The 21,207-nt window shown below is 38.4% G+C and overlaps 1 protein-coding gene across 26 annotated transcripts in view; it reads right to left on the bottom strand.

The window, feature by feature from the left end:
• The window catches only part of EPB41L3 (erythrocyte membrane protein band 4.1 like 3), a 291,386-nt gene that overhangs the window by 108,777 nt on the left and 161,402 nt on the right, over positions 1-21,207 (bottom strand). For all 26 annotated transcript variants that reach the window (XM_073631385.1, XM_073631386.1, XM_073631383.1 and 23 more), the window contains exons 4-5: positions 8,645-8,749; positions 2,166-2,208 (exon numbers count right to left, since the gene is read on the bottom strand). In XM_073631385.1, the coding sequence (XP_073487486.1) occupies positions 2,166-2,208; positions 8,645-8,749 (148 nt within the window). The remainder of the gene's footprint in view (positions 1-2,165; positions 2,209-8,644; positions 8,750-21,207) is intronic.

Below are 21,207 nucleotides of genomic sequence, written 5' to 3'. Positions count from 1 at the left end.
ACTGCAAGCCCACTAACCAGCTAAATACAATGGGGTGGGTTATTACATGTAGATTGATGGAGGCTTCACTTCCCTCTTATTCTAAGACACAGGCTCGAGAGGTGTGGCACAGCCTGTGACTGGCAGAAATCCGCCCACGCCATGTTAATGCAAAAAATAATAAAGATTTGATTTCAAATATATATTTGTATGACAGTTTAAAACAGTTGATTGATATTATATTTACTCTGCCATCTGCTATTTATAATTACAGTGCCATCATCCATATACAGACATAATAGGGACAATGTAAATTAAACAGTGTGTGTTTAGTATCACTTTACGGCAACACATTTTTTTTTTTTTTTTTAATAGATTTGGATATGCTGGTGGTGGTTTAGAACCCCTGTTAGGTTGCTGTCTATGTCCCCTTTAAAGAGATTCATTCTCTCCAATTGTCCTAATCATCAATGTCACAGGGAATGAAATTGCAGGTAAAATACAAATTTTGCATTGCTACCAGAACAAGCATAGAGAGAAAATCTGCGAAAGGGGACACTTGCTTCGTTGACAACTGTCTAAGGGGGATTTCCCTAGCATTGGAAAGATGTCCTCTCACTTCCCGTTGAATCTACTGAACAGAAAGTGTAGAGAAGTCTCTATAATGAGAAAGAAATGGAAAGAAAACGTCTGTTTTAATTCTTCCTCACTCTATCATAAAAAAAAAAAAAAAAAAAAAAAGAAAAAAAAAAAAAAAAAAGAAGGTTTTGGCTTTATATATTTAAGCCCTTGAATAGGTAACATTGCTTAAGAGATACCTACTCTTGGGGACAACATTGATTCCCGTCTACCACAGCTTTTAAAAGACAATCTGTCACCAGACCTGCCACAGGGGTGAACAGCCTCCCCTTCTACTAATGTTCTCTTCCACAGTAGGGCTGTATAGTCTATAGTCAACTTTCTTTCAACTTTGTCACTTCTGCCCATGGCACCTCACTGGCCACTGCAACTGTCAACCAATCACTCTGACGAATGAGAAGATGACTGCACGGTTACGGAAGTGACAATTAGAAAAAGCAAATCCTACACTCTGTACAGCATGAGGTTCATAGTCTGGCAAAAAGTATTGCTGTATAGTCTCCAAATATGCTATACAGGTGCCAGGTACCATGGCAGCCCGCTCATAGCATGCACATTTGGTGAACTCCCCTTTTGTAATATGGCATATCAGATTACATCATTGCACACCTAACAAGATTCTAAGTGTAAACTGCGTCCAGTAAGGTATCATGTTGTGGTATGGTACATCAGGTAATATCTTCTCACATAGCACACCTAAATCTCTCCTGTAGTGTGACACATTTGCTAAAATATCCTACTATTAGCGCATCTGTTTACAGGTTTTCTCATGCAGCACAGCACACCTGGCAATAACACTCATTTAGCCTGACACATCAGGTAACATCTCTTTTGCAACAAGGGACATCTGCCATCATTCTTGTAGAGTGGCAATTCTGGCAACATACTATGTGACATATACTCATGACACATCTGGACCAAGACCTTTTAATGTGGTAACTCTATACCAGACCCTCTTGCAGTGGGCACACATCTATCTGGTAACACCACTCTCATACTGTGGCACATTTTTTAACAAGATCTCTTGCATTGTGGTAAACTAAGTAACCAGTTCCCTTTTGTAGTGTGGTGTTTCTGGTACTGTCACAACACAACGTTGACTTCTTTTATTCAATCACTTTTTGCCTATTTCAGTACAAAAGAGTTGGTTTAGCAAGAGATTTGTTAGTGGGAGGGAACCAAGGTGTCAGAGGGTATGACGTCCTAAGCTATAAATCTATCCTTGGACAAGGCTAATCACTTCTGGTCAAGAAAAAACTCTGTTGTTGTTGTATTGCAGTGTTTGGTGCACTGCAGATTGTCAGGTGTGTGCAATCACCCTTAAAACAAACCCACTTTTTTATTTCTGCCTTACTTGACAATCCACTCAATACTATTCAGGCCTTTTAGCATGCCTTAGTTAATACTCCCAATCGCATCGAGTCTTCATGAAAAAATAAAAAATGAATATATATATATATATATATATATATATATATATATATATATATATATATATATATATATATATATACACACACACACACACACACACACACACAGCTTACTTCGTGTTTGTTTCTTGACTTCTTTAGCAGGGTCGATCCAGTTCTAGAAAACAGGACAAAAAAATAATTTGTCAAAATTATTGTAACCGCAAATGTTAAGGAGATAAGATGTCACAAAACAGATACCGCATAAACATTACAGAACAAACACCTCGCTCTTATATTTTGATCATTTAACACCAAGGTGACCTCTGATATCCTCAGGATCGAATCAATACAGGTAGGTAAGGGGTCTAATTATTATATATATATATATATGTATGATCAGCCAAACAGCGCCATTAGGATCCATTCACATCAGTCGTGGCAGTGCAACGCAATAGCTGGTGTGTGCTATGGTGCCAGCAGTGTTGATGTGTCAATCCCAGTGCATCAAGCTGTTCACTTTTTTTTTTAATCAATCAACTTCTTTGAAATGTCACACAGATACATGTCAAAGTTCTACCGGCTGGCTTGCGTTGACTGCACAGAGCTGGAAAAGAGTACTGGATGCAGTACTTTTTTTTTTTCAGTGCACACCGCCCACACACCACCGACAAGGCAGTTTGGTTTGTCTTGCGGTGGGGGATGCAGTGGGACTGCGCTGTTATAGCTGCCCCACACAGTCCCATCACACCTGGTGTGAATCTACCCTTATAATCAATTATTAACTGTGACAACATTTCTTAGTAGGTTAAAACAAAGTGATGACAACAGGTCAGACTGTCTGTTTCTTTTCCACCCAGTCAAACTTCTGTGCCGTTTCTGCTATTGAAATCCCCATGAGGGAACATCAATCCCCTTTGCTACTAACACTGGAGTAACCTGCCCTTCTGAAACTTTTCAAGCAGTATATCACAGTGCAGCTTTATTTGGTATCTGCTCACCTGAGTACAATTAAATACAGTTGGAATTCTTAAGACCTGATGAAGGGGGAGAGTTTGGCCCCCAAAACGTGCTAGTTCAAATCTGCTATGAATCACTCTGTTCATTAAATTTCCTTGGACTCTTGGATTTTTGTCTGGCACTCTCATTGGATTGTATGGGTGTGGATTTTCAACTCTGGGTCCCCTCCCTTTTTCCTGAGGGTGGTCCCTGTTTTGTGGCATGCTGCCAAACAGGAGCAAGTGTGCCTGAATCAGATATAGAAAATCCAGGTCCCTATGTGCTCTTTGTTTTTGCTTTAATACAAAGTGATAACAGGTCCAACTGAACTTAATGGATTTTACTATGAATAGTAGTACTATGAAATTAGCCTGCCATTTTTATATAGCAAACTGAATGAAACTACATTTGGTATAAATGAGCGCTTAGCCTTTACCTTGTTGATATACAGAATTAGTTCAAGAAGAATCTTTGATTCTGGATTCTAGGGAAGATCCTCCAGCAAAATATAGTAATTCTCCATGATGAGATACCCTTTAAATATGTATTTGCATAACAAAAGATTTAGCTCAACAGGATGCCATCTAAATTCATTTTACTTGTTTTCCACAGAATCATTGTAGCAGAAGGCAGTAAATGTCTCGGTAACAGGATAACCACATCGAAAGTGAAAACCTCTAAAGAATGTTTTGTCCTTCTAGAATGAGTTTGTCAAAAGAAAATTCCAATTTATTGGTTCATACATATGTAAATGCAATTAGTAACAAGGTGTTTGCGCTATGCGAATGAATACTGAATATCAGCTTGAACGTTTGAGTACCTTGCAGAGACAGAGCAACAAAGGCCAGCTTATAATTATTTCACATTTATGTATGCACCTGCTAGCTGTTAGAGCTTGCCTTAGGCACTGCTCTTTTCTCATTGCTTATGAAATATGAAAGGTACATGTCCAGGGTACAGATTGAGGGCACTTCCTCAAATGGGCAGAAGCCAACAATTCAAAACTAATTAAACTGGATATTTCAATCTCAGAACTCTGAAATTACATCAGCATTTAATGGAGCCGGTGACATGTAAAGTCAGACTGCCCCAACCAATCTTAGTCTCAAACATTAAGTTATCCCATCTTTATCTGATAAAACAATACTTTTAAAAGGTCTGAAAAAGTGTGACTGATATTTGGCACTCTCGTGTCTGGAATAGAGATGGGCAAATAGTTTGCACAGTGACTACATATGCAACAGAAGCAATATGACTAAATAATAATTCAACTGAATGATCTATTTTGTCATTTGATTGGATACAAATCGCAGTAAGAGGTCATGTACTGCCTGTTAGCATGCCGATTTGCTAAATGAGATCTAAAATGGCCTTTAGCCAATCTAACCAATAATAGGCGTATGCATAAGCTAATTCTACCCAAAATTATTATTTCCATTAAGCTCACTTGCAATCTAAATCATATCCCGGATTCTTATTCCTGAAGTGGGCTCAAGTGATGAGATATGTGCACTAGGGTTTCTTAATTCTCATCAAATGTTACAGTTGTTACATAGCCAACTTATGCTTTCTTGTTCCACCTATGAATTTTCCTTACTGGAAAATAAACATATAATAGAAGACTCCAGCTGCCAGAAGTATCTTCATGAATTGTGAAAGAGGACAGACTACATTTTACTTGTACAGTTAGCCATAGTTATTAGGAACTAAGGCGTAATATAACCCACCATATGCAGATATAATATCAACTTTGCCATCTATGTGTTTGATTTATTTGCTACCAAAAGACTGATGTGTTTCACAAGGTTTTAGAATTAGAAACTAGCATTGCACAGCATGTTGGCAGACATTTCATCCTTCACATAGGCAGATATTGCAGAACGATTCTGTGATGAGTGTCTGCTCCACTGTGGAGCTCCCCGGGTGGTCTTTTCTAGCCATCATGAAAATTACCTGAAGTCCAGCTGACAAGAGAAAAGTTCATATCATACTTCCAGCAGGTTAAGTCCCCAATGTAAATAGCTGAATGGCTGCAAATGTCAGAGCAATGAGATGGGGGCCCACATTTTCAGGACAACTCTAAATACAATTACATGTAAAATTCAAATATGCAAATGTAGCAAAATGTATTGGAAATATGGAAAAACATTTCACAATTCAAAAAGAGCATGGCCGTGCACACAGCTGCAGCACTCATTCACACCGATCTGTGAATGAGTGAACTACAACTACCGTCTTTCACCTCAGGACATGGCTTGAAATTTTCAACAAACTGCGAGGACGCTGGTGAGCACACTTGTGGTTCACTGATCTTCCTGCTTTCCAGTAACTGACTGTATAGGAGGTATGGGCAGACCGCTTTACCGAGATTCTGCAGGATCCTGTCATTGCAGATGCAATGCTCTGAAAGATCCATTAAAAAAAAAAAAAGGCAGAAATCCAGGAATATCATCACATAACAGTAAAAAGAGGAAAGATGGGGATATGGCGCTACCCTGTAGTGACCCAAATTATAATTAGTGTAAATTATGGTAAAATTGGTAAGTAAACAACTAGTGCACACCTTATAAATATACACACTCTACGGTGCAATTATGGAGTAAAACGTATATAAGTGCGTGAAAAATAAAATGCTAGCTCACAAGATCGCTAAATCACAAAAAAACGCTCTATATAAGGTGTGCACTAGTTGTTTACTCACCAATTTTACCATAATTTTCACTAATTATAATTTGCGTCACTACAGGGTAGCGCCATATCCCCATCTTTCCTCTTTTTACTTTAATAGGTCCCTATGGGAACTAATTAGGAGGAGGCTGCAACCCTTTAATCTCCTAAGCGCGGACCTTTAATTTACTATATCATCACATAAAAGACTTACTGTGGGCCAACCTAGTAAAAACTGATCCTGCACATGCAATAACTGTATGGTTGCTGGGGATGCTGCAATCCACTGCAGTAGAATTCACTACATACAGTAATCAGTGTCCTCTTACGTAGAGGTAGGAGTGACTTCTCGATGTTGCTGGACACAAAATCGGACGCTTCTGTCCCTCCCTCTACTCAAGAACTGCTTGTATTTTTGCCAATGAATACTAAGCAGGCTCCGACTGGCAGAGGTGAAGAGCAACAGATCATCACATCACAATTTACACCTCAGTAAATTAGAGCCCACCTAGTATTCACTGACAAAAATACAAGCTGGTTCCTGAGCAGCAGAAGGAAGTCTCACCGTACAACCACACTGGACTCAGAATTTCTTTTTACCCCTGTTATCCAGGGTTCTATATGTGTGGTTTGGGTTGAAGGAATGAAGGGGCTCTTTCACTTGGGGCATTAATATTTCTGAACAATATCCCTCAAGTATATATGAATATAAAGTCCACCTTTTGTCATAGACCATGGCTAAATGGTTTGAGGTGAGATGCGTTTGTCAAGTGCCTGTATCCCATGTTTATTTCTGTCTGTCTGCCTTGGGAGAAAAGTATTATGGGATGTATATGTGTATGTGGATTAACTGTGGGGGGGGGGGGATTCCTCCAACATCTCTCTACTGATAGGCCAGTCTACTGATGAGACGTTTGAATACACCTGTGTGTCCGTTACTGAATGTAGTTTACCCCGCCCTGTGTCATTATGCAAAGAAGGGGGAATGTCCCCTGAGTGTATCTCTCTGTGTGCCTTTGTTCAAACAGTTCTCTTTCTGGTGTGCTCCATAGCTGGTGTTGCCTAGTTATTGGGGTAACTATAGCCAGACTTGCGGGTCCCGTGTTCCAGAACTTGGGTAGCAGCTTCTTGGTGGAGATACCCAACAGTGTGTCCAGAGTCAGTCACACAAGGATTATACATTTTTATCTAGTCGTTTGTGAATATAAAATGCCCCTAAGTACGCCCAACTTTAGATTTCACTTGTGGTAACAGAACACCTTCAAAGTAGAACCCTATCAATTTTTTTTTTTTTTTTTTTTTTTTAAGTGTTAGACAGTCAGGATGCTTAAAAATGCTGTGTTTTTATTATTGTCTGTGACAGTTGAGATTTTAACTTCTTGTCCTAGGTGGCATCAGTATTTGAGATAAAAAGTTGTGATAAATCTCTCCAGTACTAACCTAACAAACAGAAAGACACTACAAATATGTATATGAAATACAATGATCAAAATATGGAACATCAAACAGTGTGTAAAAAACACTTTCTGGTTACTATGACAGTAATAACTCAAAATATCTACTCACTATAAATAAGCTACAGATCCCCTTTATTAATTACTAAAATCACAATATGATCCACTATATTTAGCATATTTATGTTATAAAATATGTGAACTTTCAACTATAATGGTGGAATGACTAGCAGAGTAATGACCCTAATGATGTCAGATACTCTTATGCCCCGTACACACGGTCGGACTTTGTTCGGACATTCCGGATGTTGGCTCAAACTTGTCTTGCATACACACAGTCACACAAAGTTGTCGGAAAATCCGATCGTTCTAAACGCGGTGACGTAAAACACGTACGTCGGGACTATAAACGGGGCAGTGGCCAATAGCTTTCATCTCTTTATTTATTCTGAGCATGCGTGGCACTTTGTCCGTCGGATTTGTGTACACACGATCTGAATTTCCGACAACGGATTTTGTTGTCGGAAAATTTTATATCCTGCTCTCAAACTTTGTGTGTCGGAAAATCCGATGGAAAATGTGTGATGGAGCCTACACACGGTCAGAATTTCCGACAACAAGGTCCTATCACACATTTTCCGTCGGAAAATCCGACCGTGTGTACGGGGCATAACAATATGCAGGAGGGAGTAATTGCAGCCAATAGTTATACTGAATAATATACTCAGGTAATAAAAAGTGTAATTTGTGTATTCAGTATACCAGAAAATAGCACGAACACACAGTATGTTTTGTAACAAATATACCTCTTGAGGCCTAGTGCACACTGGAAATTTTTAACACTGCTCTTAGGGGCATCTGGATTTTTTTTTCTGCCGTAAACACCTTACTATGTTAGCCTATGTGTCCATTTAGAGGCAGGCATAGGAGTACCCTAATCACCTTGTTCACTTAGTATTACTCTGTGTGCGGGTGGGGAGATGGAAAAAAACTCCCTCTTTTTGGCTCTGCCATAAGAACAGTGCTTACGCACTTCTTTCACTGTGTCGGCAAGGAGATGAACGTGTGGGGGCCATATATATGTAGACACATACACACGCATGTGTGTTTAAGCTTTGGGGTGCACATCCTAATGCAATAGGCTGTGCACATCTATGAAGACAGGGTTAGCGGCAGAAAAAAAAAATCTACTGCGCATCCAGGAGCAACAGAGCTTTGTACAGAAAAGATGGTTGATGGGTGTGAACGCATCTAAACACACAATGCTAGACACGTTTACAGCTTGAGCGATAATTTCAATGGCCAGAATGAATTCTTATTCTGGCCAATGAAATAAACTTATGCCCAAGCGCTTGATGAACGTACATGCGTTAACAAGCATTAACTGTTTTTTTTGCCGCAGCTGCCAGAAAAAAAAAAAAAAAAAAAAACACGTCTAGGAGAGGTTCCAAAACATCCAGTGTGCATGAGGCCTGAATCTGGAAAAAAGCTTACCTTTTGATTTTCCAAGTCTCTATACACTAATCCAAAGTAATCTTTTTCCAGCAGGTTTAAATGTTCACACACTTTATCAAAGAGAACTTGACCTTTCGAACGTTTCTGCAAAGAAAAAGAAGATTCTAATTAACATGCTTGTTTGTATACTGTAAATAAAACACACATTTAAAATATTTCTGCTTATGCTGCAATTCCCCAAATTAATTTATTTTTTTAAAGAAAATAGTAACACAGCTTACACCACACCTTTGGACAACTTCCTGCATCAGCATTGATGACCTTACTATGCCCCACCGCAGGACCCTGGGAAGGCTCAGGGTCCCAAATCTTGATATCAGGGAGAGAGGAATTAATTTTATGATCGTGATACCATGTGGACAAGATCTTACAATTTTGCTCCTGAGGCTTTGAGCAGATCAACAACTTTTTTTCATAAATGAATACTTTCTCCCAGTCAAGGTCTTCTGTGGTCAGCAACTTCCCTTCCAATTTAGTTACAAGACAGAGGGCGTGGTGAATTTTCAGAAATCGGGGGTATAAACTATATAGATTAATGTGGTCAGGTTTGTTTGAGTCAGTAAACATTCAAAAGATGCAAGAGGTCTATTAAGCAAATCCGATATCATTAGCAATTTAAGATAGTGGGACAACTGGGAATATTCCGGACAGGCTGCATGGTTACCAAAGATAAGAAAAGATAAGAATAGTAAAGTGGACTTTTAAGGTATCCAATAGGTAACAAATTTACAATTTAATAATAAAAATCGAATTTGAAACATATTACCTATTGCTGGATATGAAGAAAACACACACACACACATATCTTGTATATCTAGATAGATAGCAGAGGATACCAAGAGTGGTTAAGCATTTTTGTGTGGGTGGGAGGTCAAAGGTATTCCCATGAGAGAGACCAAGGTTGGACTGATAATATCAGTCTCCAATTTGACCCAAAGTTAGAACTTTTATTGTGAAACCAGTCTGATGAGGGAAGCAGCAGGGAAGTGGAGAGAAATATATATGCTTTGATTTAAACCATGGATCTCTAAACTCTGGCCCTCCGATCGTTCTGAACGCGGTGACGTAAAACACATACGTCGGGACTATAAACGGGGCAGTGGCCAATAGCTTTCATCTCTTAATTTATTCTGAGCATGCGTGGCACTTTGTCCGTCGGATTTGTGTACACACGATCGGAATTTCCGACAATTTTATATCCTGCTCTCAAACTTTGTGTGTCGGAAAATCCAATGGAAAATGTGTGATGGAGCCTACACACGGTCGGAATTTCCGACAACAAGGTCCTATCACACATTTTCTGTCGGAAAATCCGACCGTGTGTACGGGGCATTACAATTGTTCTTCTAAGACTGCCCTGTATTTGGCTCCATCCACCTTCATATCAACTCTGACTAGCTTCCCTGTCCCTGCTGAAGAATAGCATGCCCACAACATGATGCTGCCACCACGTTTCTCAGTGGGGATGGTCTGTTCAGGGTGATGTGCAGTGTTAGTTTTCCACCACATACAGGGTTTTGCTTTTAGGCCAAAAAGTTAAAATTTTGGCCTCATCTGATCAGAGCATCACCTTCCACATGTTTGCAGCGTCCCCCACATGGCTTCTCGCAAACTGTAAACGGGACTTCTTATGACTTTCTTTCAACTGCCAGGCAAGTAGAGCACTAATCAGAAAAGCAGTCAAGAGGCCCTTGGTAACTCTGAAGGAGCTGCAGAGATCCACAGCTCAGGTGGGAGAATCTGTCCACAGGACAACTATTAGTTGTGCACTCTACAAATCTGGCCTTTATGGAAGAGTGGCAAGAAGAAAGGCCTTTCTTCTTGCCATTTTTCCGTAAAGGCCAGATTTGTGGAGTGCACAACTAATAGTTGTCCTGTGGACAGATTCTCCCACCTGAGCTGTGGATCTCTGCAGCTCCTTCAGAGTTACCAAGGGCCTCTTGGCTGCTTTTCTGATTAGTGCTCTACTTGCCTAGCCTGTCAGTTTAGGTGGACAGCCATGTCTTTGTAGGTTTTCAGTTGCCATACCCTTCCATTTTCGGATGATGGATTGAACAGTGCTCTATGAAATGTTCAAAGCTTGGAATATTTTCTTAAAACCTAACCCTGCTTTAACCTCCTTAGCGGTAATCCAAATGTGGCTCGGGGTGGCTCTTCAGTACCAAAAGCGGTAACCCCAAGCCATACTCTGGATCGCATCGCAGGATCCAGGCCAAGTTACTTACCTTGTCCCCAGGATCCTGCGACATCTCCCTGCTGTGTGTGCGAGCTGTGTCCTATGTCGCATCTATCACAGTGCCGGGCTCCGTTCCCTGCGAGCGTTGCGACGCACGGGGACGGAGAATGGCGCCAAATTCAAAAAGTAAAAAACACATTACACATACAGTACACTGTAATCTTACAGATTACATTACTGTATCAAATCATTTCACATCCCTTTTGTCCCTAGTGGTTTGTCCAGTGCCCTGCATGCAGTTTTATATTATAAATACTGTTCTTTCTGCCTGGAAACTGGAGTGTCCATAGCAACCAAAAAGTGTCCCTTTACATCAAAAGCGGTTTTAGACCAGCTAGAAAACAGCGATAATAAATTAGAATCACTTGCAGAATTGAGTGATAGTGATTCTTGGGGAAATCCGTCATCAAAACACTGAAAGTAAAGACAGCGACAATTATGCAAATGAGCAAATTTCAGTGTTTTTGATTTGATTACATTATTGAATAATTATTATTATATTATTGTTATAATTATAAATTATGATTTTGTGTTTCAAACTTTATCATACCCGGGATGTCTACTAGACTCTTGTTTGGACGGATTTAAGTGTGTTATTACTAAGCATTACAGGCCTACAATATAAAACTCCACATTTCCATGCAAAACATTGTACCACTTTGAGCATCAAAAATCTGAAATAATCATACCGCCAGGGAGGTTAAACTTCTCCACAACTTTATCCCTGACCTGTCTGGTGTGTTCCTTGGCCTTCATGATGCGGTTTGTTCACTAAAATTATTATTTAGGACCTCTATTGAGAATTGGAGCTGGAAGCCCATGCCACATCCCATAAATAGAAATTTGCAAAAAGGGAGATGCCCCAGGGATTGTACGGGCATGGGAAGTAAACCAGATCATACAGAGTATAGTACAGTAAGGTTCTCTAACAAACCTCTGAGGGCTTCACAGAACAGCTGTATTTATACTGAGATTAAATTACATACAGGTGATCCATTTACTAATTAGGTGACTTCTGAAGTCAGTTGGTTCCACTAGATTTTAGTTAGGGGTATCAGAGTAAAGGGGGCTGAATCCAATTGCACACCACACTTTTCAGATATTTATTTGTAAAAAAAAAAATTAAAAAAAAAAAAACACAAACAAACATTTATCATTTTCTTAACACTTCACAATTGTGTGCCACTTTGTGTTAGTCTATCACATAAAATCCCAATAATATAAATTTAGGTTTTTGGTTTGTAACATGACAAAATGTGGAAAATTTTTTCAAGGTACTGTATCCTTAGGTGTAAATTCTTAACTTTATTTCATTTTTTTTTTTTTAAATAAATGTTATTTTATTACTTTGTTATACAGCAGATATATACACTGAGAATGAACTTAAATTTAAAGATTTAGAAATGTTATTGTGTCTAGGGTGTACCTTGAAAAATGTACCTTTTGACTTCATTTGCTACTGAAAAACAGCAGTGGACTTCCTGGTATGTTGAGGTGCCTTGGTATTGTGGTGACTACAGACTCATAGCTGTATATCTGCAGTGTGAGATCTAAGGCATTGCTGCCAGGGACTGCTATTCTCAGGAGATTTTGAGCAAGATTTGGTGATGTCACCCCTGTGCTGCTCACTGTTTTCTTTGCAGGTGGCTTTGACATAAGAAAGCAAAGCCATGCCACCACCAAAATGGTTACTTCTATTGAGAGAGACAGACCAGGAGTGGTAAGCCAGTTACAGAGAAAGATCAGCTCCAGAGAGAACACAGGGAATGTTCTTTGCCATCTGACATTTTTGTTCTATTGAGCACAGCTTAAAGAGTGGAGTTCCTTCTTAAAGTGAAAAAGTATGTTCGAAATAAAAGCCTTCAAGGAGGATGAATTCATCTTTAAACATCCTCTGAAAACTGTACAGTACATACATAGGAACACATAGTTGGCTTTCTTGATAGTACAGCTGACATTCCACAGGCTTGCACACATACATGCATGTACAATATATACATAATAATGCACACACATCCTTATACTTGGTTTTCCTTCAGACATCATACATTTAACTGAAAAAAATGTGTAAGAAAACTCTTCAAAACACATAGCATTTATTTGAAATTGCATAGCTGGGCTTTTGCAGGAAGGAATGGTGCTTAAAAGCAAGGATAAAAAGCAAACCGCTATAGGGGTTGATGGAAGGCTAAAAATATGCCCTGTTATTTCTGAGAGGAAAATATAAGTAGGCAATTTTCTGTCACTTACGGGAGATATGTGTTTTGTACACACCTCTCAGGACTGAACAAACAAAAGCACAATTCTGCAATTGATGGCAATCAAGGAGGAGATGTTTTTGATGCAATTTAACCCTCACAACCAGTAGCTTAAAGTGGTTGTAAACCCCCCCCCCCCCCCAAAAAAAAGAAAAAAACATGCAAGACAAAGGCATAATGCATTCTATGCATTAAGATAAAAAGCCTTCTGTGCGTAGCAGCCTCCCCAGCACCCCTAATACTTACCTGAGCCCAATCTCTGTCCAGCGATGTCCAGGAGTTCCTCGGCCATCTGGAACCCTCCTCCTGATTGGCTGAGACACAGCAGTGGCGCCATTGGCTCCCAAAGTCAGTTAGCCAATCAGGAGAGAGAGGGGGCAGGACCAAGTGGCAGCTCTGTATCTGAATGGACACTTGGAGTTGCAGCTCGGCTTGGGTGCCCCCATAGCAAGCTGCTTTCTGTAGAGGCGTTTGACAGGAGGGAGGGGTCAGGAGCAGTGAAGAGGGACCCAAGAAGAGGAGGATCGGGGCTGCCCTGTGCAAAACCACTGCACAGAGCAGGTAAGTATATGTTTGTTTTTTTTTGTTTTTAACAAGACTTTACAATCACTTTAAACTTGTATTGCAATATGTGTTTTTCATTGCATAGTTTGCTGGAAAGGGTGTAGAGCAGTGTGCAGCGTGTTTATTCAGAATGTGTAGTGTTAACATGCCACAATGAGGTTCAAATAAGATATGCACTCAAAGAGTCAGGTATATCCATAGCCGACTCAGAAGGCATAGGAGACTTTTGAAGTTACTAGCTGGTCTGTTAGCTTCAGCAAGCTATATCAAAAACAGAAATATCATATTTTCATAGGCTGGCCCTTTGAGATCTAACTAAATTGACCTGCCTCTAACTAGTATTTGGTTACCCGGTTGGCAGTGCACCAAGAACATGTTATTCTATCTGTTTAAAGTCACCAAAGTTTATCAACCTATTAACTAAACCTGAGACATTAGCTTTAGAAAAAAAAAGGAAAAATATGCAAATTTAAAAAGTGACACTTAGCTCTGTTTAAAAAAAAAAAATCAATTTAATTATCCATTCTTGACTCAAACAGTATCTTCTGTTGCTCTTTGCTTGCTGCGATCATATTTCCTGTTAGAGGGTGGCTATATTCATTCACCATGGTCCCACTGTACGTGGGAACATAGCCACCCTCTCTTGCTCGCTCTTGCGGTGGCCCTATGGGATTTGAGGTGTGCATAGGAGTAGTGCACATGAGCACACCCCATGTGGATTGCTTGTTCCTAATAAACTGAAACGTGGAACGAAAAGGTTTGGGAGCTCACAGAGGACGTTACAAGAAGACAGAAAAACACAGCAAGAAATGATTCTTCGAAAAATAAATGAATTACATGGCTATTAAAAGTTGATGTGTGTAGATTATTTCTGAAGAATAAGGCTATTGTTTAGTGTCACTTCAAGGAATAGCAGCTTTCCAATCCTGCTGTTATTTTTGTAGTCGGCACCATTTAACGGAATACAGTTCATGAATATCTGCTGACTTTTGCAGAAGAGACAGTTGATTCTAGAAAGTCTTCCTGTGGGGATTTTAACGTTAGCAAAAATAACCAAAGACTCCTATTGTTATTGAACAGTCGTGTCCTTCATGCAAGGCCATCAGTATCAAATGAACGTTGTAATTGTAGTAATTATCACTGCAAATTACAAGTGCTCACAGGGTGTACAGGTTATTTTTTTGCCCTTCCGACAAAAGTTTTTAACCTGTGTAACTGGCTAGTCTTTGAAATGAAAAGGGATAGACAAACAATATTTTGGGATGAGTAATTGAATAGCTTTTTCCCATGTATATGCAGTTGTGTGGCAAAGTGTGTGCATTCTTTTTCAAATTATAATGTTGATTTCATAGTGAAAAGACGTCATCCTTGACATAGCTTTTACGATTGGTATATGAATGACATTTAACAATCTGCAACTCTTTTGCAGAAATTGCTTACAAACATTTTTTATGATTCAGCCAATCCCCCCATTCTTACTTTGGAGATTTTCCTTGTCAAAAGAAGTTTATTGAGTATACAATGTTATAAAGATACATAAAGTAAGTTTACAAGGATCTATAAAGTAAGCTCATTGTTTTACAGTAGGGTTTATATAGGTAAATATCATGAAATTTCAAATATTAAACATTGGGTTCACGTAAACCTAAATTAAAGATATATATCATTTCCTTAGTTACTTTTGTAGGTATTTAAATGATTTATACCTACTATACATTTTGTTTACAAGTAGAGTGTATATAGGTCAAATAAATTCTGATAATGAGCTTTAATCGTAAGGTGGAGAAAAGGAAAGAGAAAGAAGAAAAAGGGTTGAAAGGTAGAGGTATGGTCCACAAGGTTGTCCCGCTCGTCAGTTTATTATTCTTCTTAGTTCTCTTTGAAGCCTTAGAATGGGTGTCTCTGTAAGTCTTTTAATCTGTTACCATGGCAACAGGACAGAGTCATTGAAGTTTGACAGGAACTGTTGTTTTATCCAAGGATGCCAAAGTTTTTCAAATTTTGGAATTTGATTTTGATCGATGGCTACCATCTTAGCATGGGACATTGTATTATTCATTCTGTGAATTGTTTCTGCTAGTACCAATGTAGGAGATTTCCATGCCTTGGCCACTGTTTGTTTTGCAGCCGTTATTAGTTGGATCATAAGTTTGAATTGAGAGAGTGTTAACCATTCCGGTTTTAGATTAAGTAAAGTTAAATATGGATCTGGTTGTATTATTTTTTTAAATATTTTAGATGCAACCACGAAGACTTCCTTCCAGAAGGTTTGGATTACTGGGCACGTCCACCATATGTGTAAATATGTGCCTATTTCTGGGCATCCTCGAAAACAAAGAGCTGAGGTATTAGGTGAATATTTTGCCACTCTAGCGGGTACAAGGTACCAGCGAGTTAGGACTTTATAATTTGTCTCCAGTGCTAAGATGTTGGGTGAAGATGACTTAGATGTGAGCCATATGTTAGACCAGTCCGTGTCTTCTAAAGTTCGTCCCAGGTCCTCCTCCCACCTCTGAACGTAAGAGGGTCTATTAAGATTTGCTACTCCATATAATTGATTATAAAGTGATGAAATTGTACCTTTAGCAAATGGATCTTTTGTACAGATTGATTCAAAAATGGATAATTGGGATAATGGTGTATCCCCCTTTAGAAATGGTGTATAGAAATTTTTGATTTGGAGATATCTAAATATCTCAGAGTTTGGTAGATCATATTTTTCTCTAAGCGATGGGAATGAAAGGAATGATTTAGATGCTATGAAGTCATTTAGTGTCTGAATGCCTGATGTTGTCCAAGCTTTAAAAGAATTTGGGTAGATCCATGCCGGATAAAAGGCCGGATTTCTGATAAAAGAAAGGAGAGGATTGTGTGGAGATTGTAACTGATATTTGGTTTTTAGTTTATCCCAGAGAGATAAGAAGTGTTTAGTTATGGGATTATGAATTTTAAAGCGGTCTTTAGGATTAAGCCATAATAAATTTGATATTAATAGAGGGTCATTTTCTGAAGCCTCTATAAATACCCATAATGGGATTTCCTGTTTTGCATGATATTTGGACAGACTGGCCAAATGTGCTGCTCTGTAGTAGTTAGTAAAATTAGGGTATCCCAGGCCTCCTTTATTTTTGGGAAGATGTAGTGTGTGTATAGGTATACGTGGTTTAGAAGAGCCCCATATAAACAAAGTTGCTCTTTTTTGTACTATTCTCAAAAAATAGGAAGGAATTGGAATAGGGAGGACTCTGAATAGATAAAGCAATTTGGGTAGAATAGTCATTTTGATTGCATTAATCTTCCCTATCCAGGATAAAGGAAGTTGCGACCATTGTTTTATTAGATTTGTGATCTGTCTTAATACAGGAGGATAATTGGTTGAGAATAAGTCAGAATGAGATGCTGTTAAATGAATTCCAAGATATGGGATTGATTTTTCTGCCCATGTGAATGGGAGTGCAGCCCTAGCCGGGATCAATTCCATGTTTGTGAGTGAAATATTAAGCACTAGGCATTTCTTAGGATTAATCATAAGGCCGGATAGGGCTGCAAACCCATCAAGAGCTGGTATTAAGTTAGGACCAGAGACCTGTGGTGATGATAGAAAAAGTAATATATCGTCTGCAAATATACATAATTTGTGTGTAATACCTCCTACTTCAATGCCAGTTATAGTTTGGTTTGTTCTGATGTATTGGGCCATGGGTTCGAGTATAAGGGCAAATAATAAGGGAGATAATGGGCAACCCTGTCGGGTACCTCTTTCGATATTAAAGGCTTCAGATTTGTATCCAGCATATTTTATATAGGCTTTGGGTTTATTATATAATGCTTTGATCCATGTTAAAAAGTGGGGTCCAAAACCCCATTTTTGTAATGAATATTGCATATATTGCCAGGATACTGTGTCAAATGCCCTCTTAATATCGAGAGATAGAAAACATAAAGGGATTTTCCGTTTTTTAGCAATATGTGCCAATAACACTGCCCTGCGTATATTATCGCCTGCCTGTCTATTTGGCATGAAGCCTACTTGATCTCTATGTATTAATTTTCCTATAATGCTATTGAGGCGTTTTGCTATTATTTTTGCTAATAATTTAATATCGAGATTTAACAGAGAGATAGGCCGATAATTCACACAGGAAGTATCATCAGAAAGGGGTTTTGGGATCATACAAACAATTGCCATTAGTGTTTCTTGCCGAAAAGAATGTCCATCTAGAAGTTTGTTAAAAGTTTCAGTGAGAATGGGAGAGAGTATTTCTGAGAATGTTTTATAGTATAAAGCCGAGTAGCCGTCTGGGCCTGGTCTTTTATTAAGTTTTAGGTCTTTTATGGCGTTAGCAACTTCATCTATAGTTATAGGCTCATCCAAACTGCTTTTTTGATTTTGAGATAACTCAGGTAAGGTTATTTTTGAGAAGAAGGATTCAGCCTCTGTAGGATTAAATTCATTGTTTGTCTTGTATAAAGTTGCGAGATGTGAGTGAAATTTATGGACTATTTTAACTGGATTACAAGTGTAAACATTTTTTGATAATTTCAAACGTATTGGTTTGAAAGATTTGTTAGTTGAATTTAATGCCCGAGCCAAATATGTACCTGGTTTGTTTGTATTCATGTAGAAATTGTGTTTAGAGCGTTTGAGGGATTTATCAACTGACTCCGTGAGAAATAGATCGTATTCCAATCTAGATTTTTCCAGATGAGATTTTGTACTCTGAGATGGATTATCTTGGAATGATATGTAGGCTGCATTAAAATTGAGTTCTAGTTTTTTTGCTAGATTTTTGCGTTCCCGTTTAAATAGTGCCATTTGTCTTTGTATTGTACCACGCAAGACAGGCTTATGAGCTTCCCACAGTGTTATTGGGGAGATGTCTGTTGTATTATTAATTGATATGTATTCCTTTAAAGCTTGTTCAATGGCCATCTGATGTAGTGGGTGTTTGAGCATTATGTCCGGTAAGTACCACGTTGGGTCATACGCTTTTGGTATGGCTGAGGCTATAGTAGTGTATACTGCATTATGGTCAGACCACGGAATCGGAATTATATCTGATGCAATAATTTCTGGTATCATTCCTATTGTTAGAAAAATATGATCTATTCTGGTGAAGGTTTGATGAGGGTGCGAGAAATAAGTGAATTTCTTTTTCATTGGGTTACTTTCTCTCCATGAATCTACCAGATTGTATTTGGAAAGAAGTTGAGAAAAAGGTAATCTAGAGGTTATTTTGGATGGTGTAAAAGGTGATTTATCTAGAAATGGGAGGAGGACCTGGTTCGAATCCCCACACATTATCACTGTTCCTATTTTGTGTGTATTAATCACTTGTAATATATGTGAGAGGAATGGTGTAGGTTGTTTGTTAGGAGCGTAGTAGGAAATCACCGTGATTGCTGTATCCATTATATAACCCATGAGTATCAGGTATCTACCTTCTGGGTCTTTAATTTCTGATGATAAGGTGAATGGTGTGGATCGGTGAAATGCAATTAGAGTTCCCCTTTGCTTGGTACAGGCAGAAGCCGTGTAAATTTGTTGATAAAAAGGAGAAATATATTTTGGAGTAGAATCTTTGGTGAAGTGTGTTTCTTGGAGGCATACTATGTGAGCCTTCTTGTTATGGAAAGTACGGAAGGCTTTGGTCCTTTTTTGAGGGACATTTATTCCCTGAACATTCAGGGAAAGTATATTCAGTGGTGCCATGGCAATAGATCAAATAGTTTTGACTTACTTTTTGTTATGCAGAGCTGACTGCGCAGATCAACCTGTGTGGACTGAAGAGATGAATAGATAGAAAAGAAACCAGTGAATTCTGGAGTAAAGAGTAAACAAAAAACATACGAGATTAGATGATACATTGTATAAATTATTTTTTGCAAGTAATCACAATTTACCCGTGAAAGAGAATAAATATCTCTCTCAGGGGAATAAGTGCCTTCGTCACACTCCCACATAATATGGTTGGGAGAATGAGGAGGGCTAATGGGGGTACACGGATCTTCCGCTTACAGGAGAGAAGTGCTATGTCAAAAGACATCAAAATGATGTTTCATTAATTGGAGTGCAGAATTTAGTTTTTGTTGAAATTATTTATTCCAGGGTGGTTGTATATGGTTAGTCTTGCCCTAGGCTAAATAATTCAGTTAGAAAGGTACTGTTAATAACTTTGGTATTGATGAAGATAGTTTGAATTATTTTGGGATTTTAACCCTTTTAGAGTAAACAATTACATATTTTATTCATACGTAACTGTTTAGATATGTTAACTCATAAAATTGAGGTTGTATTGCTTCAGATTAGAATAAACAAAAACATAATTCTAGGAACTAGTTAGGTAATATATTTGTTTTAAGAAAAGAAAGAAAAAGCTTCCATTACTTCTGGATTATTGAACATATTTGTCCTAAAAAGTAATAAATCTATTGTTATTACCTGAAAATATATAACTGAACAAGAATTTCCTTATTTCACTTATATATTCTAAGGCTATATGAATCAGAAGTAATAAGAAATATAACTGGAATGTAACATGATCCCACACAGTGTGTGACTATCAGAATGCAGTTACATTCAGTTATAAATATAGGTTTTTTATAGAGAACCATCTCTTAGTATAATAAATGAAGAGATATCAGGAATTAGGATGTCAGTCCATTGAATCTTCTTGGTCCATGGATGATGTGGTATAATGGCCTCTTTTGTGAGAATGGTGATTCCCATTTTGTTCTGAAATTTTCTGGGTGCTGCCTGAAGGTGAAGATGATGTCATTCTTCTGCGTGTGGGAGTGTTGCTGCTTGTGGGTTCTGTCAGATTTAATTTTAAAAGGGTTTGTTGTAGTTCATCTGCTGATCTGCTTCTGTAAATTGTACCTTGGTAGTTAAATCTGACTGAAAAGGGGAAGCCCCATTGATACATAATGTTGTGGCGTTGCAGTTCCATTAGTTGGGGTTTCATGGATCGTCTTTTAGTAATAGTAAATTGGGATAGGTCAGCAAAAATTTGATAATTGTGTCCTTGAAAATTAAGTTCTTTTTTTTCTCTTGCAGCAATTAGTATTTGTTCTTTCGTTCTGTAATAATGAAATTTTGTGATTACATCACGTGGGGGTCCATCTTTCTTTTTGGCTGTGAGGGCTCTGTGTACTCTGTCCAGTTCTAAACGTTCAATAGGGATATCTGGCTTTAGTTCTTGTAATAGAGCAGTAATAGTAGATTGCAGGTCTGTCACAGTTTCAGGTATTCCCCTTATGCGCAAGTTTGAACGTCTGGCTCTATTTTCGTAATCTTCGAGCTTAGTTTGAAGTATTAAATTCTCTTTTTTTAATTGTTCCAATTCTGTTATATTTTCTTGGGTTGTAATTTCAATTTCATCCATTTTTATTTCTAAGGCTGCGGTGCGGTTTCCCAGCTCTCTTATTTCTTTGGTTAGGCTTTTTGTTATTTGGTCTGAGGTTTGTTTTAAAGCCTTATGAAG

This window comes from Aquarana catesbeiana, linkage group LG05 (genome assembly GCF_042186555.1).
Source record: "Aquarana catesbeiana isolate 2022-GZ linkage group LG05, ASM4218655v1, whole genome shotgun sequence".
Taxonomy (NCBI): Eukaryota; Metazoa; Chordata; class Amphibia; order Anura; family Ranidae; genus Aquarana; species Aquarana catesbeiana.
The sequence above is the reverse complement of the archived record's forward strand: the minus strand, read 5'-3'. Positions and strand labels throughout refer to the sequence as shown.